Source organism: Epinephelus lanceolatus, chromosome 8 (genome assembly GCF_041903045.1).
Source record: "Epinephelus lanceolatus isolate andai-2023 chromosome 8, ASM4190304v1, whole genome shotgun sequence".
NCBI classification, from domain to species: domain Eukaryota; kingdom Metazoa; phylum Chordata; class Actinopteri; order Perciformes; family Serranidae; genus Epinephelus; species Epinephelus lanceolatus.
Window position 1 is genome coordinate 24,838,184 of NC_135741.1, and position 24,194 is coordinate 24,862,377.

General features: G+C 42.3%; 1 protein-coding gene across 1 annotated transcript in view; it reads right to left on the reverse strand.

Annotated features, from left to right (window-relative positions):
• Positions 1-1,859: 1,859 nt before the first annotated feature.
• LOC117258192 (adenylate cyclase type 6) overlaps positions 1,860-24,194 on the reverse strand; it is a 44,066-nt gene continuing 21,731 nt past the window's right edge. Inside the window, exons 4-24 of the mRNA XM_033628811.2 lie at positions 20,716-20,865; positions 20,158-20,279; positions 17,554-17,665; positions 17,159-17,286; positions 16,799-16,957; positions 16,549-16,690; positions 16,250-16,378; positions 13,300-13,328; positions 12,898-13,045; positions 12,679-12,776; positions 12,440-12,527; positions 12,185-12,301; positions 9,425-9,589; positions 9,082-9,257; positions 8,829-8,861; positions 8,710-8,739; positions 8,466-8,598; positions 6,180-6,443; positions 5,814-6,018; positions 5,503-5,627; positions 1,860-3,843 (exon numbers count right to left, since the gene is read on the reverse strand). Coding sequence (XP_033484702.1) covers positions 3,715-3,843; positions 5,503-5,627; positions 5,814-6,018; positions 6,180-6,443; positions 8,466-8,598; positions 8,710-8,739; positions 8,829-8,861; positions 9,082-9,257; positions 9,425-9,589; positions 12,185-12,301; positions 12,440-12,527; positions 12,679-12,776; positions 12,898-13,045; positions 13,300-13,328; positions 16,250-16,378; positions 16,549-16,690; positions 16,799-16,957; positions 17,159-17,286; positions 17,554-17,665; positions 20,158-20,279; positions 20,716-20,865 — 2,682 coding nt within the window. The 3' untranslated portion in view covers positions 1,860-3,714. The remainder of the gene's footprint in view (positions 3,844-5,502; positions 5,628-5,813; positions 6,019-6,179; positions 6,444-8,465; positions 8,599-8,709; positions 8,740-8,828; positions 8,862-9,081; positions 9,258-9,424; positions 9,590-12,184; positions 12,302-12,439; positions 12,528-12,678; positions 12,777-12,897; positions 13,046-13,299; positions 13,329-16,249; positions 16,379-16,548; positions 16,691-16,798; positions 16,958-17,158; positions 17,287-17,553; positions 17,666-20,157; positions 20,280-20,715; positions 20,866-24,194) is intronic.

Here is a 24,194-nt window from a genome sequence, read left to right on the forward strand (position 1 = left end):
ATGAATATATTTGCATTGAATTTACATTTGTTAGTGTTTGATTTCTGTTATATGCAGCTGCCCTTTCTGAAACAGCAATAATTATAAATATTTTTTCATTTTTCACTATTTATTCCTCTCAACACACATTAATAAGAACAAATTAAAGGTGGGTGGTGCCCTTGTTGTCTTTGTAAAATTCATTTTACTGTCATTTCTACTGTAGAGATCCAAGAGCCTTCAGTTTTGTTGCAAGGACAACACTGAAGTAGACAATGCAGTCATGAATATTAGTCATGGAGACCTCAATTCTTCCAGAAGCTTTCTCGAGTAAAAGAGTTCATTGGATAATCCTAGAAAAATCCATGGCTCCTAAAAGAAGCATTTTAAGCACTGGGCTCTTCTAGGAACCCTCCAATGTGCACGAGGACTCAAATTAAAAAGGGTTTGTCCAGAAGCTGTGAGCTGAAGAAAAGTGCTTGTTGGAGCACACTGCAGTCTGAGGTTCCTCCAAGAGCTTATAAATTGTTGAGGGTTCCTCTAAGAACCTCATCCTATAGAAAGGTTGCCTGTTTGAGTACCCACTTTGACATCTGAGTGACCTCACCATATGTAAGGGGTTTCTCGAAGCACCATAAATATATTTTTAAAGGTCCAGTGGGTAGGATTTATGGGGATTATGTCTGAGAGGGAATGTAATATAATGAGTATGTTTTCTTTTAATGTATAGTCACCTGAATATAAGAATCCTCGTCTTTTCATTACCTTAGAATGAGCCCTATATATATACACAGGGAGCGGGTCCTTATACAGAGTCCATCTGTTGCACCACCATGTTTCTGCAGTGGCCTAGAACTGACAAACCAAACACTTGCTCTAGATAGAGCCATTTGCATTTTTGCATCAGCCACCAAAACACTTTTTTTTTAACATAAAACTTCTTTCTTGAGTGTTTTTACTGGGTTTAATTACCATTCAGTGCATTTGGTTTGAAGAGGAAGACTCTGCTGTCAGTAAAATCCTCCTGAACAAACACTGATGGAATTCTAACTAGTTTCAGTTGGTCGCAATCTGCAATATCATTATTATACACATATGATTATTATTGTCACATACTATCATATAGTAATATATGCATGTAACATACATACTGTCATGTGGATTACTGTAATTTTATTATGCTCATCTGTTTTGTACACACAACATCTTTTGCATGTCTGTCTGTCCTGGAAGAGGGATCCCTGCTTAGTTGCTCTTCCTGAGGTTTCTACCATTTTAGTTTTTGGGGTCTGTGAAGGACAGAAGGATGTCTTATGTTGTGTGAAGCTCTCTGAGGCAAACTGTGATATTAGGCTTTAGAAATAAAATTGAATTGAATTGAATCCTAACAACTAAATGCCACTTAATTCCACTTAAATCTTTCAAAACTGTTCCTTTAAATTCCTTGGGTGCCCCTCTAGATATTTGAGGTAGGAATGATATGCCTACAAAAAAATCATGTTGCAATTAATATGACAGATACTGCGATTGCAATATGAGTCACGATTTTAGAGGGAATGGTAATTTCGTGAATTTGAATTTTCACTGAAAAAAATATTAAAGCAATAACGTGATCATTGATGGGTTCTGTACCAAACAAGCTTGTCCCCTTACTTGAATATGATTTGCAGGCTGGGGCTTCATTTATAATGGTATGTTGTGACATACCATTTACATTGTGACACATTTTACCTTTATCAAAAAACTGCAGCTCCTGTAAATGTGATATTGCACTTGGCCATATTACAATTTCCATAATAATTCCATTAACTGTGCAGCACTAATTTGAGGCATTTTTGGACAATGCAACAGAAATAATAAAACAAATAAACACAATCAATGCAAAAACAGCCATTTATTATTTTTTTATCCAGGGGGAAATAAATCAAATTAATCACTGCACTATTTCTTAACCTCTGCCACTTTTTAAAGGAAAATGCAACAGTGTTCAGCTGACCTTTTTATTTCAAGGACAGAGGGATAAGCGAAAGTGAGGACCTTTTTAGTAGCCTGTGAAGGCAGCATTGTTTTGGCTCAGACAGAAAAGTGAGCATATCAACACCAGGTGTAAAGCTCGTCTACATGTAAAATACACCTTCACTTTTTAGCAAACGTGACGTCCAATCAATTTGGCCTCTAGTACAATGATTAAGCTCCTTCCTCAGTACCAAAGGCAATGTAAAGAGTGTTTTTTTTTTCAGTAGTAGTTTCAGTGTGGACAAAAATATTACATACATTCATATGATTATTGTGTCGAACGACTCATTTTAGGGGGTTACAAGCCTCCACGTACCAAATACAACCAGATGGGGTCGAATACTGTTGTGTAAAGTGGTGAATATTGGTCCATAAAGTATGCGGACCTTGTAACTGCATAATCTCAAGGCAATACTTGTGAGCAGACGGAGAATTCCTGCATACGGTTAATCCTGAAACCAGTTTACGTTCACACACGTGACACAATCCAAAGTTTACATCTCTTTGCTTATTTAGGTTGGAATGAAATCAGTCAAAATCACAGTCCGCTAAAAGGCGCAATAGACATAATTCTCTTCAAATGATAATTTTGACGCGAGAAATCAGGAATGGACACACAACTCCGAGGAATAATATAAAACATGCCTTGCAGCGACCAGTTTGGCAAGAAAGCATTGTCATACAGTATCATAAAAACCTCACAGTGAAAAGTTACAGTATGCCCCTTTATAGATAAAGATCAGCATTCAGCTATGTGTGCTCACACCCATACACACACCCAGACACCCATACATATTGTACTCACACACACTTATATAAAACGTTTCATAACAGTTTAACAATCTCTCTTCAGTACCGGGATACTAATGCAAACGTTCCTCTTTCAATTCTCGTTTTTGGCTTGAACCAAAAATACATTGCAGGGAGCGAGTTATTAATCGTACATTTCAGTGAACCACAAACAGCCTTGTGTCCAAAAGATTGTGGCTAATCACAGGCTAGAAGAAACAAAGAAGGCCCTGATAAGAAACACAGAAGTCAAAGCCAAGGTTATTGTGAGTGTTTCCGTATGTGCGCATGTGTGTGTGTGTGTGTGTGTGTGTGTGTGTTCGCCTTCATGAGTTAAGTCCACAACAAAAAAAGAAAAAGTGTTCGCCCCCATCAACGACGGTGACGTTACCGTGGCCTTTGCTGTCAAAAGATGAATAAATTACTGAAGTTTGCTGTAGTTTAGAACAGAATCATTAGTGTGTTTCATATCAAACATTTGTTCTTTGGTCATTTTCATCCTTCATGTTTTCCTTGCATATTTTCTTTTAAGTAACATAGTTTTTTGTATGTATATATATATATTTCTTTTTTGTACAAGGTCATCACAAAAATCCATCCGCACCAAAATAAATAATGACTCCAGATGAAATACTTGTACTATTGCTCATAAACACAAGCATAGCCACTTCCGTCCTAAGGCAACTGGGCTTCGTGATCTCTTGAGCAGCTTGGGAAAAAGCCTTCAAACATGAACAACGTCCTACATGTGTGCATCTGAGTACGTGACAACAAACAGACAGGCCGAGCTCGTCTCTGCTGGCCGTCTCCCGTCCCCAGTGTGTTTCGCACCGTGCTTTGGTGCTCTTCGCCGAGCTGACCACTCAGTCTTTCTGCAGTCTCTGTCTCATCAGTGCAGTGGGAGTCACGCTGCGGTCGGCCTGCCTGTTGTTAACTGCCCGGGGGACCGCTGGTGAGGAAGTAAGTGGTCATCTCTCCCTTGCCCTTCACCTTGACAACACCTCGACAGTCCAGCTGGTATCCGTTGTTGACCAGCACGTGGTATAAGTCTGTGGTCACCTAAGAGAGGACACGGACATTTGACACCCAGGACGTCAGACACTCAACCCTTCCCAAGAGAAACACTGCCAGTCCCAGTTTCACATCGAATCATCTCCCTACAAAGGTTGTGATGAAGGTATATTAGATATGGGTAGAAAGATACAGATAAAGGGCTTTAAAAATATTCAAGTACAGCAAAATAGACCTTCTTATCTATTAGTGCTGAAACAAATATGCAGTTGGCAGAAAAGTGTATCCACAAACATTTTGACAACCGGTTTAGTTTAAAGGGACAGGGAATGCTATTTATCAGTCTAGACTGTGTTGGTGTGAGTTGCCAAGTGTTAGAGGAAAAAAAAAAACAGCAATGTCTCTTCCCAGAAATCATAACCCAGTTACTCAAGATAATCCACAGGTGTAGTTTAGCAAAAAGAAAATAGTTCCTGCATAAATCTACTCACAATAAGGTTTTTTAAATGTATCTTCAAGACAAGGCAGACATCTTTATGGCTGATATATCAAATACTTGGCAACTAACACCAAAACAATCTCAACTGATAAAAATCACTACAGGTAAGAGGAAAAATATGTATTTTGGATTTTGGGGTGAACTGTCCCTTTAAGTAAAAATATCATAAATGCCAAACATTCACTAGTTCTGTTTTTCTTTATTTTATATAATTGTAAACTATATTTTTTCATTTTTTTTTATATCAGGGGTGAAGATTTGTGTTTATAATACATTTGAATTTGGACTATTGGTTGAATAAAGCAAGATGCATATTTTATTTTTATGACATTTCACAGAGTAAACAATTAACCAATTAAATGGACAAAAAAGGTAATTATGGAAATAATCATTAGTTGCATCCCTACTAGTTATAGACTGTGTATTTTGTCTTGCAGTAGCTCTAACTGTACAAGAGATGGCAGCATTGTTCTGACTGTAATGTTTAGCAGCCAATTTATGGATTTCATTTGGTACAAGAAAATACATAAATCACCAGGATCTTAGCCGGCGTGGCATTCTTAACATATTTCAAACTGAGTGTTGACATCAATCATATATCCATGAATAAGAGAGTAAAAATTAGACTGTGGGAATCTTCCTCCAGTGGTTGCTCACAGTGGTTACAATTTTCCTCTTTTAAACTTTCAGATGAGAATAACACAGGGCATTCAGATTTAGCTTCCGGCCCTCCTCCAGAAGGACATTAGAGCACTGTTTCTGCAGGAGAACAGCATGTGCTGACAGTGATTCTTGCTCAAGGGCACTTCTGCAGAGCAGATGTCTGGACTTACGGACTGTGCACTGAGTGTATCTGTACCACTGGTATCTGCTATGATACTTTCATACTTTCAGTACGAGGCACATGACTTTGTGTCTTTCAAACACCACAGTACTTTAAATGTACTTGCCTTGGAGTGATAAACATCTCTCAGTTAGAGGAAAGATGTCTGCAGTGTGCGTTTTTTTGATTTGGGTATGAATAAACATAACTGACGCACACTTTCATGTTGGAGTGACTAATGATAACAGCATCATGACTAATTTCATCAGTAACTGGATTAGTATTCTGCTTTGGCTGGTTCACTTTGCAATAACTTTGACTGCTAAATGCTTCTTGTAAACATAAAGTTGCTGAGGTCGTACTGAGAAGAGTGTGGGGGCAGTACCTGGATGCAGTCTGGTACTCCTGTGCTGTCCATCCGGCTGGCCACATTGACTGTGTTCCCCCAGATATCATACTGGGGTTTCCTGGCTCCAATCACCCCTGCTACCACTGGCCCCATGTTCAACCCTGAGAACAAATACCCCGGCGGTGTTACATCATACTTCTTACACCATAATAACTCAATTATAATGCTGTTTGTGAGGAAGTAGATAACTGTAACTGGGAAAAGCATGGTCTTTAGAGGAATGCCAATCAAAAGAAGCTTTATCAGATAATGCTTCAAGCCAAATCTCTGCTACCCTCCAGGCTTACCTATCTTCATCTGGAAGTTGTTGAAGGAGTGCTCATTGATGTATTTCATCTGCTCCCTAAGCCTCATGGCGTAGTCGGCCAGAGCCAGGATGTGTGAACGGCCCTCTCTGTCGTAGGTGGAGTCATTGAGGCCAGAGGCTGCCATGTAGGTGGAGCCAATGGTCTTGATTTTCTCCAGCTGACGGAACCTCTCCTCACTGATGATCTGGAGACGAGGAACACAAGCTTATTAAAGTTGCAGAAGGACACAGACAACCAGGACAAGGTGATTGTAAGCAGCAAAAACAAATATCTAACTGCCCCATTTTACAGATCTGATACAGAATTTGTATCTTGCATCTTTCAAATTTTTCCCTCTCTGCTCACCTCGTCAAAATCGGCGATGATCTCGTTGAGCAGCCTGAGACACTCCACTCCCTCGTTGTTAGCCTCCAGCTCCACGTAAAACTCAGAGAAATTGCTGATGGAGGCGAACATAACCGCAACGCACTCACATGACTGGTAGTACAACTCGTCATTCCGGCGTTCCCGTGCAAGAAAATGGGCGGCTACATCCTTGGGCAGGATGTTGTGGAGCAGGCGCCGGTTGTATGCCTGCAGCTCCTCCATCTCCTCCTTCTCTTCTGTGGCCTGCGGAAGGGATGGAGAGAGATGTGTTTACTTAGACTTATTTGTCATGTGACTGGATTCCTGAAGTACTCACAGGTGTTGCCGTAGGCCTGTTTTGCAGAAGGTGCAATGACATGTCATAGCAGAGAGAGCACGGGAGTAAAACGTAAAATGCATGATGGCTAAATTCACACTGTCATGACTTACTGGGACACCTGAATAGACCAGGGCCATTGACAGTGTAATTATTAACCCTGTGCTTTTCCTTTTATAACAAGTCAAAATGTCTGCTCCATTTATTTTTGGTGAGTTTATCTTCACGTTTATTTAAAAGGGACAATAAACATTAATTAGCATGAGCACTTAAAGGTCCAGTGTGTAGGATTTAGGGGGATATATTGGCAGAAAAAGAATATAATATAATAAGTATGTTTTCTTTAGTGAATAATCACCTGAAAATAAGATTTGTTGAATTTTTGTTACCTTAGAATATGCATTTTATATCTACATAGGGAGCGGGTTGTTGCCAGCGGAATCCTCCATGTTGCACTGCCATGTTTCTACAGTAGCCCAGAACAGACAGACTGGCTCTAGACAGGGCCATTTGCTTTTTTAAGTTTTTGAATCAGCCACCACAGCGGCAACGAGCACCGTCGGAAAAAAACAAAACAAAACCCACAGCTTTAAGGTTTAAATCATCTGGTTCTTTTGTTTTGGAGAGGACGATACCTTTGCGGACAATTGGGCTCCCACTAAGACCATCCTGAACAATAAACACTGAAGGAATTCTAACCAGGAGAAGTTTCAGCTGGTTGCAATCTGTAGCCTAATCCTCACTGCTAAATGCCACTAAATCCCTCTGAATCTGACATACTGTTCCTTTAAGTCCATCGTGTAAATGTGCTGGATTTAGCAATACAGGGGAATTTTAATCTGCAGTCCCTGGCAGGTGATGGTATTAAAAGAAAAAAAGTAAATAATGCAGTAGACACCTCTTATAGTGATCATGTCTGTCTGGGTCAAATTGATCACTATAAGCATTATAACAATTTTTGTCTTTTGCTTTATTGCTCCTGCTCATCTAGTTGACATTTGTATATTTATTACATGAGTGTAAAATAATGAGAGGCATTATTATCTCTATGTTTTATTACAAATGCAAAGTCAACTACTCATCACTGCATTCTTTATGATTTGGTGGATTAGGTCATGGACCATTCGCAGAAGACAGCACTTGTTTATTCTTTTATCTACAAAGCAATATTGGGTAAACTTCCTGCCTACCTCTGTACCCTCCTGTGTGTCAGCTCTGATAGTTACCAGCTACGCTCCTCCAGGTGGTTGCTTTTCAATGTACCCTGGGTTTTAACAGATCTGGAGAAAACTGCATTTTCCTATTATGCACCTTGTACATGGAACAATCTCCAAAAAGATCTAAAATTAGAAGCACTTATATCCATCAATGAATTTAAGGGCATCATAAAGAATGTGGTGACAGAGACATGTGCTTGTTTTTCTTGAGAGACCAATATGTTTGAATAGTTGTTGTTTTACTGTGGATTTTTGTATTATATGTTGTATTTGTTGCATTTTAAATGTGCTCTGATTGGCTGCTGCCTCGGCCAGGTCTCTCATGTAAAAGAGATTTTCAGTCTCAATGGGACTTCCTGGGTAAATAAAGGTGTTTTCCCTAAGCGCATTTGTTATCTGTCTCCATCTCTAGCAGCCATGACTTTTTCTCATTGTTTGAGTAGACAACACAAAGTAGACTGAGGAGCACCAATTCTTCTCTGCTGCATCTTGCTGGCTTGTTTTTGGCAGTTTGTCATAAGCTTTGAGAAGACTGTGTTTTTCACTGAGAGAAGATAACCTTCTTTTTCCGGTCACGATTTCAATGTGCACACAGCACCGGCCTCAGGAAGCCAGCTGGAGGCAGTCAGGTTATTACAATGTTAAGTAACAGGGAGTAAAGTGATAAATATATAAGCAGTTTCCACTGTAGCAACTTTCATTCTGTTATACACATGAAACTGTTTCATTTACCTGCAGCTTCCAGAGGAAGTCAAGGCGTGCGGTGGACTCCACCTGCTGGCCGTGCAAGTAGAGAGCCAGAACAAACACGGTCAGGATTACAGGGGTCATGACCTTTAAGGGTACCTGAGGCACACTGTCCAGGCTGAGGAGGAAAGAAGGAGTTGACATAAGTCATGAATGAGCGCCTTGCATGGGAGTAGAATGTACACAACCTGACACATTCTAAAACATACGATAAGTGAAAGCTACTCACCACTGTTCTGCAGTTTCATTAAAACCAGGCCTAGAAAATAAGAGAGACAGAGAGTCATGTCGACAAAAGTGTATGAGTCACTGAAATTAGGCAGTGAAAAACAAAAGAATACAACTTACTGTTGTTGGGAATCATTAACAGGTGATAATAGCCTGAGAAAAAAATGAGAACACGTTAAAAAAAATGGAGCCCAGCTCATACATGAGAAATTAGGTCTTTGACAATCTAAAGCTTATTGTATTAAATTAGGCCATGTCCAGCCTAAACCACAGTATTGTGACACAGGAGTTTAACTATTCAGGTTGAAAATTGGGAAAGAGCGAGTATACTGTGTGTGTTAGTACATGTGTGTGCTCCTAGCACGGGACTCACAGGGTGTTGGCAATGACCAGCAGGTCTGCGTTGTCAAACAGGACCACCTGAGGCCACTCCACCAGCAGGAGGAAAGTGAGCTGGATGAACACCATCAGAGCCAGCTTCCCTATGCTGCTAATGTGGAGGAACACAGAGCAGGCCAGCAGGGTCAGCAGTACACTGTAGCTGAAATACTGCAGCAGAGACAAGACAGCGAGGGAGGGGGAGGGGGAGGAGGAGAAGGAAGAGGAGGAAGGTTAGGTGAATATTCAAACTTTCCGTGCACAAAGAAAAACACACAGACATTTGTATGAACACACACACACAATATACACACACGCTAAAATGTTACGGGACTGACCTCGGGGAAATGGCAGGGCATGGGCATGGAATCAGTGGAACACAGAGTCAAACCGTCGGCTGCTGTCTTGGTCAGGTTGTGCAGCAGGCAGAGAGTCACTGAGTTGTGAGTTGTGTTCAGCGTTTCAGCCACACATTCCCGCAGTTTCACTCTGCTGCAGGTAAACTGGCAGGAAAGGACAACACAGTCTGTCATTTCATCGCCAGCCAATAAAGGTAAAACAGCGAAAGACACACACAAATGTAACGCTGAAAACAGAAAGCCGCATTTATAACACATGTCAATACTTTTTCTTGTCCCCATCGAATGACAGTGAGGCCCAGCTGGTACTGGGTTTTTGAGGCCGACAGCAATATCCCTGTTTGGGATTTCTGATAACGATGTATTTGTGCATAACATCTGCAGTTTGATAAAGATCATGATGGGTATTACATAATTTGGAACAAGAAATGCACTGAGCACAACATTTTACATTTGGGAAATAGTTATCAGTGCTCTCTGGTAAAAAAAAAAAAAAAAAAAAAGTGTAAATAATGGTGTTTTTAAATTACATAAAAAATATATAATCTTCAAAATAACATAGGCCATGTCAATGTAGCTTTTCCCAAACAACCCTTGGGCCTGTCATTACTCAGCAAACACTGTAACCAGGTGTTTTCATCCAAGAATATTCGTCTTTTACCGTCTTTCTACCATTTAATTTGAGTTTTGACACAAAATTTTAAATGCCCTCAGTCACAGTGCTTGAAATATTTTCTGCACATACTGTAGGTACTCATATAATATCATTTTACAAATTGCATTTTGAGCATATTTGATATATAGGTGGGGGTGGGGGTCCCAATTAAATATGTTTAATTATGTCAATTATGTTTGGAGTCAAACAATGACTCCAAAAAAACAAGAAGAGTGGTAGATTCTCAACAGTGCAGACATAGGGAAAGCAGCTGCTGATCTGAGCGAGCGAGCTACTGAATAAGTCTTTATGAAATCTAAATTGGCTAGCTCGATGTTGGAGTGTGACACTGAGCAACCAATCGCAGACTGAAACAACCCTGCAGGCAGCCAATCTTAGAAGTAGAGCAAAAAGCTACAGCTGCAGAGCCATAATCAAATATAATAGCTTTACAAGATTTACAATGCAAAACAGGTACAGTACAGAGCATCAGCCTGTAGTCACAGCACATGAGGCATCTGTGGGTTAGGGTTTCTGATACTTAACATTGTTTGAAAGCACATTTCATGATGATGATGCAAAAGAGCTTTCACTGACTCTTAAAGGGGACCTACGCCCATTTTCAGAATTCACACGTTATTCCTAAGGTCAAAAAATATTGGCACACATGAATGACTCGCTGACAAAGTGCTATATCTCAAATTTGTGATGTCATAGGGTATAAAGTCTGGAGCTGCTCCATAGACAATGAATAGTGAAAGATGTTCTAGATAACACAGAGAGCACCCAGGGGGATGTTGGGAGTATATTAGGACATTTTCTGTTTCCAAACTGAGAACACTACAATAGACAAAAAGCTCATTTGGGAACAAAAAGAAAACAATCATCGTGAGTCCACAAAATCAGTCTCCCATTAACTGTCAAGGGAGCAGCTTCAGACTTTATATCCTATGACATCACAAATTTGAGACTTCTCTGGTTTCTGGCTTTGAGAGAGAGTAGCTCATGTTCACAAATATTGATTGAACTTTTCTGGGCCATTGAAGTAACATATTAGAAGTTTTAATTTAGGTGGCGATCCCCTTTAACACTTGTCTTGGTCATTCATCCATTCATTGTCCATAACCACTTATCCTATTCAGGGTTGCGGTGGCTGGAACCTATTCCAGGTCTGACATTTGGCGAGAGGCAAGGTTCACCCTGGACTGGTTGCCAGACTATCACAGAGCTGTCTCTAGGTTGTCAGTGTCTCGGCTGACGCATAGAAACAGACAAACATTCACACTCAAATTCACACCTACGGGCCATTTAGAGTCCCCAGTTAACCTAACCTAACCTCAAATGGATTTGGATTGTGAGAAGAAGACGGAGAACCTGCAGAAACATGCTACAGTAACTCCACACAGAAGGGCCCCAGTTGGTGGCTAACCATCCCAAGGTCATGGCATTTGTAATTTGGCATGGCTAGAATTAAACATTCATTCATTCATCTTCTAACCACTTCGCGGGGGGGCTGGAGCCTATCCCAGCTGACATAGGGCGAGAGGCAGGGTACACCCTGGACAGGTCACCAGACTATCGCAGGGCTGACACATAGAGACAGACAACCATTCACGCTCACATTCACACCTACGGACAATTTAGAGTTATCAATTAACCTAGTCCCCAATCTGCATGTCTTTGGACTGTGGGAGGAAGCCGGAGTGCCCGGAGAGAACCCACGCTGACACGGGGAGAACATGCAAACTCCACACAGAAGGGCTCCCACACCCGGGATTGAACCGGCAACCCTCTTGCTGTGAGGCGACAGTGCTAACCACCACACCACCGTGCCGCCCTAGAATTAAACATGTTTTAATCTAAATATACGCAAACGCAATGCTAAATAGATAAACATGCTAAAAAATTTGATGGATAAAATGGTTAAAAATAGACCTATTTCTGTCACAGTGATGGATCATGAATAATAACACCTAACCCCTAACTACAACACCCCCTTAGGCAATCTGGTTTAATTTGAAACAACACCAGTCACAACTGTCACAGGATAAAAACATGACAAGATGGAGAGCTGCCGTCCCTACCATGTTAGCAAAGGAGGAAATAAAGAGGAGGATGATGGTGAAGACGCCCACCAGTGTGCTGTTTGCACGAGACTGGACTATTTTCCTTGTCACGGTCTGCAAGGCAGCTGGGAAGAGCTTTAACACAGACGGCAGGGAGAAGATCAGATAAGTTAATACCATTAGTGATGCTGGCTGAAGACATATGATAATGAGTCTTATCTGAAGATATCTGCACGAGAAATCATATGAGTGGAGAGGGCCTTTGTTTCTCACTTTGATGCAGGAGTAGATGGCACAGATGAAGAGGATGCTGGTAAGGATGATGAAGATGCTGATGTAAAGACCAGTCATAAGCATTTTGCTGCGGAAGAGAAGAGAACAGGCTCATTAGGACGTGTAACTCTCATTAACTCCTCATAAACCAATCAAGACCACATTTCCTGTCCACAATTCAGTAGAACTGGGGAAAGTGGGAAACTGGGAAAGGCAACTTATCGGAGAGAGCTACTTACTCTGGGAAAATAATGATCTGAATGGAACAGATGCAACAGAACACAAAGAGTGTGCAGGCCACGTATCCTCCAAAACGATCATCAACCTTTTTGGAGTACTGGAAATACAAAATAAAAAAATCAAAGAGAATTAAGTTTAATTAGCTCAATTAAAGAGGAGAAAATTAATTCAGTTGATTTGACAGAGAATTATGGTATATTTTCAGAGCAAATATCAACCTTTTTCTCAAGGTCGACAGTCTGAAAGGTGAGTAGGAACTTCTTGACGTGGTCCTTCCTCAGCTGGTCGATGCTGCGCGCGTCAATAGCCCGTCCAAGAAACTCATCCACCTCATCCTCAGGGTTCAGGGCCTCCTGAGCACAGCGGCTATGAGGTAGATGGAACAATAGGTCACTGTGTGGTGTGAGTTTGCATCTGTGTGTGAGTGTGTATGAGGGAGTTGGCCTATACTGTGACAGGCAGGATGACTCAGAGCTAATATGGTATTAGTGCTGGGTTGCATCTGACTGAATAAAACCAACAGTGGGCTCTAAACTTAGACTGCTACACTGACAGTCTGCAAGTCGATCGCTAATAACGATAGCCACCCTAGTAACAAAAACTGGGGCCGCTACACTCACTTGTCTTTGCTGGATGCTTCGTCGATGCCCTGCGAAAAACAAAAACAGAGAGTTAAAATGAGGAGAAAGGGAGAGATTATCGTGTAGCCACAGTGCAACTGAAAAATAGACAGAGACTCAGACATCTGCACAGCTAATCCCTGAGAGCCAGACTGATGTTTTAATTAATGCTCGGAGGCTTCAAATTACAACCGCTTTGCCCCTAGGGCTCAAGCCCTATGAGATGGAGAGGACAAAGTAGTAGAGGGGGAAAATGTAGCAAAGACAAGGAAATGAGACTTGCAGCATGAAGAGAGGGAGGAAATGAGACAGAGTGAGAAAGAGAAATATCTGCAGCTGCAGCCTCATCAGATTAGCTTCAGTAGTAAATGATGCACTGGGAATCCCTGGGAGCCCTGTTGTAACTCCTGTTTGTTTGACAGGAACAGAGCAATACTTGTTCTCACGTTTCCATTGTCTCCTTTAGGCTTTACCATATATACAATTCAGTCTACATTAGTCACCCTCAGGCAGTCAGATTCAGTGGTGAAGTGGCTGTTGTTGAGGTAAGTGTATTACTAGGTAGATGGGTAGGTTACCAAGAAGGAAGTGGGTATACTCTCTCCTTTGTATTCTGGTGGCTTTTTTTGGCTGATTAGTGGGTATACTGTAAATGGCCAGAAAAAGAGGTGTGTACCTGTGTATACCCTCCACCACACCAATATTCAAATTCATATCTACAAAGTCATGCTGTCAGATTTGTGAGGCTGCGTACATAGGAACAATTACTAAGGACAATAACAACAACAGGCTAATGCATAGTAAGGGATAATGCCGGAGGAGGTGTCCATTATCAGGAATGTATGAACGTCAGGGAAGCCAGAACCGTCCAACACGAAGCAGAGGACGATTGCTTCTGCGGAGGAAATTAATTCCTAATTATGGACACCTTAAAGGCTACTATCCTGCTTATATCATGGTCATTTGCCAAAGGAAAAAAAAATAGACCATTTATATTTCCATGCAATTAGCATACAATTTTTTTCACAAGCCACGATTCAGTCTCTCTGTTTCACACCTGACCAATACCTGGAACAATCTTCATCATCCCATAAGGTTCTTATGCAATGGAGACATTGTTCACTACTTCAGTAAATAGGATGAACCTTAGATACTTCTTGGCAACAGGTGATATTTTTAGTCTGCTCTGCTATGAGCCAGAAAGCTAATGCCAGACTAGCAAGATTCAAAGTCAATAAAAGTGCGTATTTGGCGGTATGTTTAACAAAAAGAATAGCTAGCTATCCAGCCATGTCATTGTCCCCAAATCAATATCAAGATTTTCACGAACAAATACGTGTCATGTTACTGTCAGTCGCAGCCTGAAGTAGCGAGTTGAATATAGTGTACTTCTTACAGCTTGTGTTGTTACAGTTGCCATCCTGTGGTGTTCAGGGCATGAGACATTTCAGGACTGCACAAAAACAGTAAACAGAGGCTCTGACTGCGTCCCTGTTGCTTTGGTTACTCATTTCAGATGCAGGCTGATACTATGTTGCCAGTCCATTAATTTAAAGTGGTGAACAAACAGTTTCACTGGAACTACTTAGTAGGTGTCCTATGTCAGGAATTAATGGACACTCTGAAGGCAATCAGCATCTAGTATTCAGAGAGTATAAACAGGTTTAATGTTTATCATGTTCACTGTCTTTAGTTTAGTGTGCTAGCATGCTAACATTTGCTACTTTTATACTGTGGTCATATTTGAGAAATTGAAGGGAGAGGAAGCATATGTGAGTCGTTGTAAGTTCAGAAAAACGCTACATTAAGTTCCACAAAAGCTTATCTTCGACTAAGGTAACAGAAGATCTAAGGAACCTTATTATTATGTTATCACATGATAGATGCAGTACTTTTACTTTTTGTATTTTATACGTTTTATGTTTGTAACTTTAAGAGATATCTGTCTTCTTTTGTTCTTGATGTGATTATGTTGCAGGTGGTGCGGCAGTTGGACATTGACAATGGCAACTCACACCTGTGGATTCACTGTCTGCTAGATTTTAAATCCATCTATCTATCAATCCATTTTCATTGACTTCTCTGGGGCTGGGTCACGGGGGCAGGAGGCTAACCAAGGTATTCCAGATGTCTCACTCCCAAGCAACACTTTGCAACTCCTCCTAAGGGATCCCAAGGCGTTCCCGGGCCAGTCTGAGCTATATAATCCCTCCAGCATTTTCTAGGTCTACCCTGAGGTCCCACAGTCGGACATGCCTGGAAAACTCTAACAGGAGGTTCCCTGAAGGCATCCTGATCAGATGCTCGAACCACCTCAACACAAAGGAGTTGCGGCTCTATTCCAAGCTCCCAATTTGGAATCCTGGGTAGGTTGACGATATACAATATGTCACTGGCTTTTTGTCTTTATTCTCTTTGGCTCTGATGTAGACAGAATGGTGTCGAAACGTTAGCCTATTTGCATAACTAGCACAACAGACTAACTACTTTTTAACTAACTAACTATTTTTGCAAGTATTAAGTTATAAATCCAGGGACTGGACACTAAAAACTAAAATGTTGACATGATAATGGCGACAGAGAAAACCTTACAGAATCACCAAAGCTTCTACAGTCCATCCTGTTGGGGACATGAATGTCTGCAGCAAATTTCAGACAGAAACCGCCCTGCCTAGAGCCATGCGTGACTGTGTTTTCAGAGACTCTATGAGAAAAAAGGAAGTTGGTATTAAGTGTATTAATAGAAAGTTGGGCTTTAGCAATAGGCCTCTGACCCTTGAATGTCCCCATAAAAGAAAAATCTAATATTAACAGCTACTTTGAGGACATAATTAGAAAGGATATTTGTGATTTGACTTCAGAGAGCGGAGAGAATGACACAGGAAATTAGATATAGACAAGAAGAACAGGTGCCATGCGCTCAGCTAAGTGCTCCCTGTGTGTATCTCACCATCTGCCTGAAGACTTTGGACTCCTTGGTTCTGGAGAAGGATCTGTCAGGCACCCAGCGTGGCATCAGTCCCTCAGCAGAATTCGCACGTGCTCTCTGCATCTTGGCCATCATGGCTTTCTCCTCTTTCTGGAAGTGAAGAATCCCCAACAGAGTGACAAACAAGCTCCTCTATGCCTGGTGACAAGCCATTATATTGTTTCTGCGAAATATGGCACTGGTGTGAAGTTGTGAAGAGGTCAAGCAGGTAATCAAGGACGTGTGTGTGTGTGTGTGTGTGTGTGTGATCATGAACTAACCCTCTTCTGGCTACAGCCCAGCACCAAGAAGGTTTCAATGTTGTTCTCCTTCAGGTAAGCATTCCTCTCTCCTCCAAATCCAGGCTCCACCTCATAGTCCCCGTTCAGATACTGTAGCGTGGCTTTGGTGATGTGGATACGCCTACACACACATACACACACGTACACACACGCACACAATGTGTAAGAAACAATACCGGCTATGGGCGAATACGTCAATGTAGTCACATGCAGAGTAGGAGGGCCTCACCCAGCCTTCCCCCCAGCCTCCATTTGATTGGCGAGCGTGACGTCGTTGGACCAGACGTCAAACTGCCACTTGCGCAGGCCCAGCACCCCACAGTGGACGCGGCCGCTGTGAATGCCCACCCGCATGTTCACATTAACACCCGTCACCTCTCTCACCAGCCTGCAGATGCACACCCACATTATTGTCACAAAACTAGTGTCACCTTCAGGTTCACAGCATCTCTTCTATACACCCTGTGCAGCATGAACAACGCCAGAAATCTCAACTTAACGTTCCGTGGAATATTACTGTGTGGCTGTAAGGGTGTGTGTTGTCATTTGAGTGTGTTGCTCTTTGTGTTTCAGTGTGCATTTGACTCACGAGATGGCCTCAATCATGTCTACTCCCATCTCCACACAGCAGTGGGCGTGGTCAGCCCGGGGCTCAGGAAGCCCTGACACACAGTAGTAACAGTCCCCCAGGATTTTAATACGCAGGCAGTGGTTCTCCTGTACAGGAACACACACACATACACACATGTTCATGATGTTCATGTCAAATACAGAGCTTTTTATGCATAATTTAGATGATTCATCATTCTCAGCAGAGTCTAATAGATGTTTTACACAATGCTTAAGTAATCCTCCCCCTTCAACAAGTACATCATATTGGCTTTGTCATACTAACAGTAAAGACTGCAGACTTAACGGTTACATAAGCAACAGAGGCTCAAAGTTCTACTGTGAAAATGACAGCGGCAGGTTGTCAGTGCTCACCGAGGCCAGCTTGTCAAAGCGGGCAAACAGCTCGTTCAGCGTCATGACAAGCTCCTGGGCCGTGCACTGAGACGCCAGGCTGGTGAAGCCCTCGATGTCTGCAAACAGTATGCTGCAGGAGAGGTGATGGGGTGGTTGGCAGTGAGGGAGAGTTGGTGAGGGTCACCAAAACAGACAGAGAGGAGAAGAAAGACAAAGGAGACAGGGAATGAGATCAATCAATACAATATAGAGTTGGTTAGCATGGTCTAGCGCCTCCCACCCTCCTCAGCGTCCAGCTGCCATGTGAGCAGGGGAGGGAGAGAGGCAGACATTTGTTCAGCTCTGGCTCTCATCATCTAGGCCAATGTAGGTCACCTCCTCCAGCCCGTCCCTCTGAGAACACCACCCCCCGTCCCCCTGTCTGCATGCCTTTCATTGCTAACTTTTGATCGTAATGAAAGGCGAGGATAAACAACACCACAGACATTCTGAGTTCCAGTGGAAGGCGACAGATGGCGCTGTTGGTCCCATGAGGTCATCCACTCAGGGACAACTGGCCCTTAATTACAGCAGCCCGGAGCCTGTCTCCATCTCCCACCCTGTCCAAAGCTGTGGGCCATGATGCAATGGATTATCTTTACAAGGGTCAGTTTCTCACTTACTCACTGGTGTTATCTAGCTGTGCAGTGGATGTCCTTTTGGCATGCAGTTTTTTGGTTTATTTATCCAAGTCCTGAGATATCCGTTTCTGCTGTCACTGTGAACAGTTTTTACTGGACTGCTTAAAACTGTGAAAACACTCCCAAAGAAAACTGGCAGCAGGATGTGTGAATTATACACACTGACTGGGCTGTTGTTTCTGGAGAAGGATGTAGAATTTTACTGCTGCTATAGGATTTTTTTTTTATTTGATTTTTCAATGACATCAGCACCACAAACAAAATAAGCACCTACATTGTACTGGGCGGCAGCAAAAGACCAAAGTGACAGAATATCTGAAAATATAACCAGGACATCCTGCATGGCCAGATATTACTAGGAGGACTGTGAAAAACTTTTTTTCTGTAGTCTGGGTGATCTGACCTGCTAACGGAGCAGTGTGTAGGATTTAGTGGCATCTAGCAGTGAGGATGGCAGATTGTAACCAGATGAAATTTCTCCCATGAGTGTGAACTCCTGGATAGAATTTCCTGAGCGTTCACTGTTCAGGAGGTTTTTAATTGAATTATCTGCAGAGGTCTCATCCTCTCCATAAACACAAAATAAAGCAGTATCATGTACCAGCTCAGGGTTTCTATGATGCTGTTCAGCTCATCACAAACAGGCGTTTAGCCCAGCACCTGCTAATGTGTGCTCACCTTTTTTCTCTGATAACTTAAGATCCAGACATTCCGGAGCCGAATCATCCGCAGGTCTCCTCCTCTCCAAAACACGCCAACCCAGTGATTTAAACCAGTGCAAACACTGAATAAAGCAGTTTCATGTGAAAAATCAATATTTTTCTGATGCTCTGTTGCGGAGGAGCTGCTAACTATGGTGGTGGATGCAGAAACGCAAATGGCCATATCTAGAGCCAGTGTTTGGTTTTTCTGTTCTGGGCTACTGTAGAAACATGGCGGTGCAACATGGTGGACTCTGAGGATGAGGACCTGCTCCATATAGACATAAATGGCTCATTCTCAGGTAACAAAAACACAATGATTCTTATTTTCCATTTCTGCCAATAAATCACCCTTAACCCTACACACTGTCCTTTTAAAGCCCAAATCAATATTTTTTTGACCATGTAAATTTCAGGTATAGTCACACCCATAGTAAAGAGGTTTGAGTTATTGATAATATACAGATAAGCATTTGAAGGGTAAATGTACCGACCATAATATATACCAAATATGAGCTTGTTATGCAAACATAAGTGATGTAAACAACTGTATCAAAAAAAAAAAGAATAATAGATTTAGTTGTTGTCTGATGTTGGAGCTTTTACAAAATTACCTGCTGTGCATCATTTTGGAATAAAAGACAGCAGGTTTTAAGCTTGTTGTGTCACATTTGGATAATGGATTGTTCCTGCTCTACAAAGGTGTAACCTTAGTAGAGCAATGACTGATTATTCCACTAAGTGCATCACCTGCACCTATTTGGGTCACCTCTAACAGGAGATTGCTGCTGCAACCTCGTTTCACCATCTTCAACACAACCTCAACAGCACTGGCTGGGCTCAACAGTAGGCTAATGGATGGAGAGTTTCAATCACCTGTTTAGTACCGAGTTATTCCCTCTCGGGAGGTGAAATCCAGTGGTGATGGCAGAGACAGGGGGCCAGAAAACTTGAGGTCTGCCTCCCATCATTTGCTACAGAAAGCACAGCAGTGTGCCTTAGTCAATATCGTTACTGCAGCCGGTGCTGTCAGTGTCAATAAACAACAACATGCATAATACATGCTGTCAGGGAAATAGCTGTTGGAGTGACTCTGTAACTGACACATCAGTCAGCGGAGTGAGGTCAAAGCCACTGGTGCTAGCTGCGATAGCAAAGTGTATGAGCTCTCTCCGACATCCTCCTGAGTGTGTGACAGTGCAGCTGTACGGAAGCATGTATGTGTATCTGTCTGTGTTTACCTAACATTGTCGTGTTTTTGGATGTAGATCTTGTGGAACATCATATCTTCCTTCTTGGCATTGATATCAGCCTTCATCTCCATGGCAACGTGCCTTGGCAGCACTGACAGCAGTAGGCGCTCCTGAGAGAGAGAGAGAGAGAGAGAGAGAGAGAGAGAGAGAGAGAGAGAGACAGAAATTAAAGAAAGAAAGGCAAAGAGAGAGAGAGAGCCCATTCATTTTCATCAGTTTCTACTGTTAAGAATGCTCAATGAGTCACCCTGCCTCGTTGGCATCTGCGTGGGAACGTGTTAGTCAAATAGAGAGGAGTGGAGATACGTGTTATACTTCAGAGCATATTGTTGACCTAAAAAACTGAGACAAAAAAATTAGACTGGAAAATGGAGACACCCATTTGTTGCTCTTTTGCATTCATGTGTTTCGTTTTCCTACAGGACGCAGGCAGGACTGCCTCCCTCTCTTATTTGTTTGAATATGCATGTGTCCGTGTGTGTGTCTCTGTGTGTGTGTCTGTGTGTGTGTGTGTGTGTGTGTGTGTGTGTGTGAGCATATGTGTACCTGCTGCTGGTTTTCCCTCTGCAGGTACAGTCTGGCCTGGATATATCCTCTGGTCTCCTGGAAGGCTTGCCTCTGGGAGACCTCAGCAGGGTAGTGGGTACAGATCCCGATCATGTTAGTGCACACGAAGATCAGCACGTTGGCACTGATCTGAAAACACAAACATGGCAAGAGAGACTGAAATGCATGCACACATGTCACATCAAAGGAAAACAGTGAACTCTGGCTGACCTGGGTGAGGTCAATAAACAAAAATTGATAACACTCTGTGTCATAGGATTTACTGCGAGGAGAAAAATTCCTCAAACGTCTGAGGGGCCATTAGACGTGATGTGGTTAGAGAAGATGAGCGTGGCCTCATGGTTGCTCTGCAAGAGGACATTCTCCTCACGTCGTGCTCGAAACAGCAGATAGGAAGCCCAGAGGGTTCAATCTGATGCATGACTGGGAACACGTGACATGTGTTACTCCAATTTTTGTGCTACTTGAGCTGAAAGTTTATTTTGTCTTTTATGTTGTTTATATGGAATCAATTCAAAATGGAAAAAACAGGAAATAGATTCATCCAGCATGAAAAGCCTTTTTTTGAGAACCAAAAACAGATGACACGAGCCTGCACAACAGATTCTTCGTGTCACAATGGAGCACTTTAAAGCAGTGCAACAGAGACATTTTCATGTTTGAATGTACAGCCTCAGATAGCAGCCATTAGTGTAACTTTCTTGTGTGTACCTAGCAGAGTGAGGTATGTTGGTTGAACAATGAGGCTTTCAGAATGCAGAGGGACAAACTGTAAAACAGCATTATCTGTGGCTTGAGTAAATGAAGTTTAGATACAGTGTACAGTTAGCTTTGTGGGGTCATCGACCTCAAAAACATTCCTCTGCGTTGTTGCAGCCTCTTTTTGTGCGTCCCTGTGTGTTTATGGATGCGTGTGGTGAGTCTGTGTAAGTCTGTTACTGATTTCTCTTCTCACTCGTCTACAGCCAAGACCAAACATCAGAAACGGAGCCTTGAGCTCTGGACTTCCCCTCTGCTAAGAAATACACTCTCACACACACACTCACACACACTCACACACACACACACACACGTCCTCTCCATGCTCAGAAACACACTCCAGCCTGGGAAAGTCACTTGACCCATGACCAGAGAACAGAGTGCTTCCTCTGAAGATGATATCATCAATAATGAGAAAAAGACATGCAGGCAACACACACACATTAACGCTGAGTTTCAATCAGTCCTAATAACAACATTATCATTAAACTGAGGAGGACATGAAAAACTTCATCAAAAGTACAAGCATGTCTGAGACAAGGCTGGTATGTTGCCAAACCAGTACATGTTTGTAAGTTGTGTTTATGAAAAAGACTCCGAAAGAGAGATGGTGAACTGCAGATAGAGGATGATTATCAGTATGGATGCACACACGGCATATCTTAATGAATGTGTCTGTGTGCTTTTAAAAAAAAAAAAAAAGAGGAGTGGTAAAATACTAACTTGGCATCCATATGCTGATTAAAATTAGTAGGCTTAAACAAACTTACAGGCTTTGTGCCGTGGTCCAGAGATGAGGTTTCAACTGTATACAAAGGGACTCGCCCGTTGTTGTCACAACAAGACAGAGACAATCTAACAACCTGCACTTGAAACACAACACCATTACCACAGGACAGTGGCAGGCAAACTCTACTGTTTATTTGAGCAGAGTTGGAGGTAGCTTCCTATTCCATCTGAAAACAAATGGCCAAACTAGATTAGAAGCACAGCAGTAAGCAAAAAAAAACATGCTGATGGTTCGCAGGTGCAGAAGCAAACATGCTTTTGATGTATTGGGTAAATACTAATCCCTGATGTAGCTGATGCAGGCAGAGAGCAACAACATTATTCAAGGACTAACAACGGAGCATCCAAAATGCATCCTCATTTTTCATTTCTGAGGGTGTATAGTAGATGCAGCCAGGTTCCTTCAAACAGGTTTTCAGGGAAGAACACTTTTTCCTGAACTCCTTGATGCGGGATGACAGAGAATTGCTGATGCCAACTGTCAGTCAACTTTCAAAGATTCAGATCAAAGCTGTCAGGAGGTGCGAGACACCTCATCACCAGGCTATTGAAGATCAGGTGTGAGTACCTACAAAGAATATCTACTCTTGTTCTTTGCATGACTGGCTGAGCAATTGTTTCCTCAGTGCAACATTGAATTTGTGCGGCATTGTCACTTAATTAGCGATTAGCCTGCTGTGGTCATAAATCATTGACAGACCAGGGCTTCCTGATAAGCCCTGCATCGTCATGTTATAGACCACCAATGGAGAACTGACACTCCGCTCTTGAAGGGCCCCTGATACAACCTGATCGTATTAATCCCAAACAGATGGCCCTGAACAGAGCAAGCCAGATAACTTGGTTAAATGGCCTGTCTGAGATACAGGGCCACCTGCAGTTCCCAAGACCACGCTTCTCAGCAACGCACTCAATTTACATTCAACCAATTCAGCTGTGAGCGCGCAAGGCATTCCTATCAAACTGATTATGAAAGTTTGGCAACAAACACAGAGTGTGCTTGAACGCAGCTTAGGAGGTCCCACACTTAGGATTCTGTGTATTTTTGTTTCACAGAAAAACACACAATAATGCTGTGGTAGCATGAATATATTTATTTGCAAATGCGACTCCAATGTGAGAGCGGCATCTGTTGAAACCTCGAGAATGCCCCCAATATCAGCAGGTACGGTGCGTTCAGGGTGAGCATTATTAGAGCTGAGCAACAATTGAGTGACTACATCTTGAATGATAGCTCAATATAACAGCCTGATAGCTCTGAATAGGTGAAACTAAAGTGTGGGGAAAACATGATGAACAACGCTTGTGTGTTAATGCCAAGTTATGCTTAGTCACCACACAGTCTGGAGATTAGTCGCAAAAGCATTCAGAGAGGCTTTTGAATAAATCTTGTGTGTGAGCTATGCGTGTGTGTGTGTGTGTGTGTGTGTGTGTGTGTGTGACTCCTTTTGGACTGGCAGTTCTTTGATCCTGAAGCTTGTTGTGTCTGTTGCTGCACTTATATCACCCAGGCCTGCAAATCCAGCACAGACCCACAGTAGCTCTGACACTTTGCTCTCCAAACAGTAATGTGGTGTAAAGAGAGCAGTAGAAGCTTCTCTTCATTAGCACGCTGCCACTCTCTTTACAACCACTAAGCTGGACTTAGAATATCTTCCCCTGATGTCTCCTGACCATTCTTCCTTCAGACTTTTGGCTCTCAAAGACGAGCCTCGCTCGACATTTACTTAAGCAGGAACCTCTTGGCGGTGAAGTTAAAAGGAGTCCAAACATTGGCTTATAAGGCGCGGCTCCCGGCAAGGTGCTTTATAAAGTAAGGCAGACGGATAACATGTTAAAGAACAAGTGAAGGAAGGGGATGGAAAAGATTTTGGCTTGGCAAACACACAGAAAATCCATTCTGTCTTTAA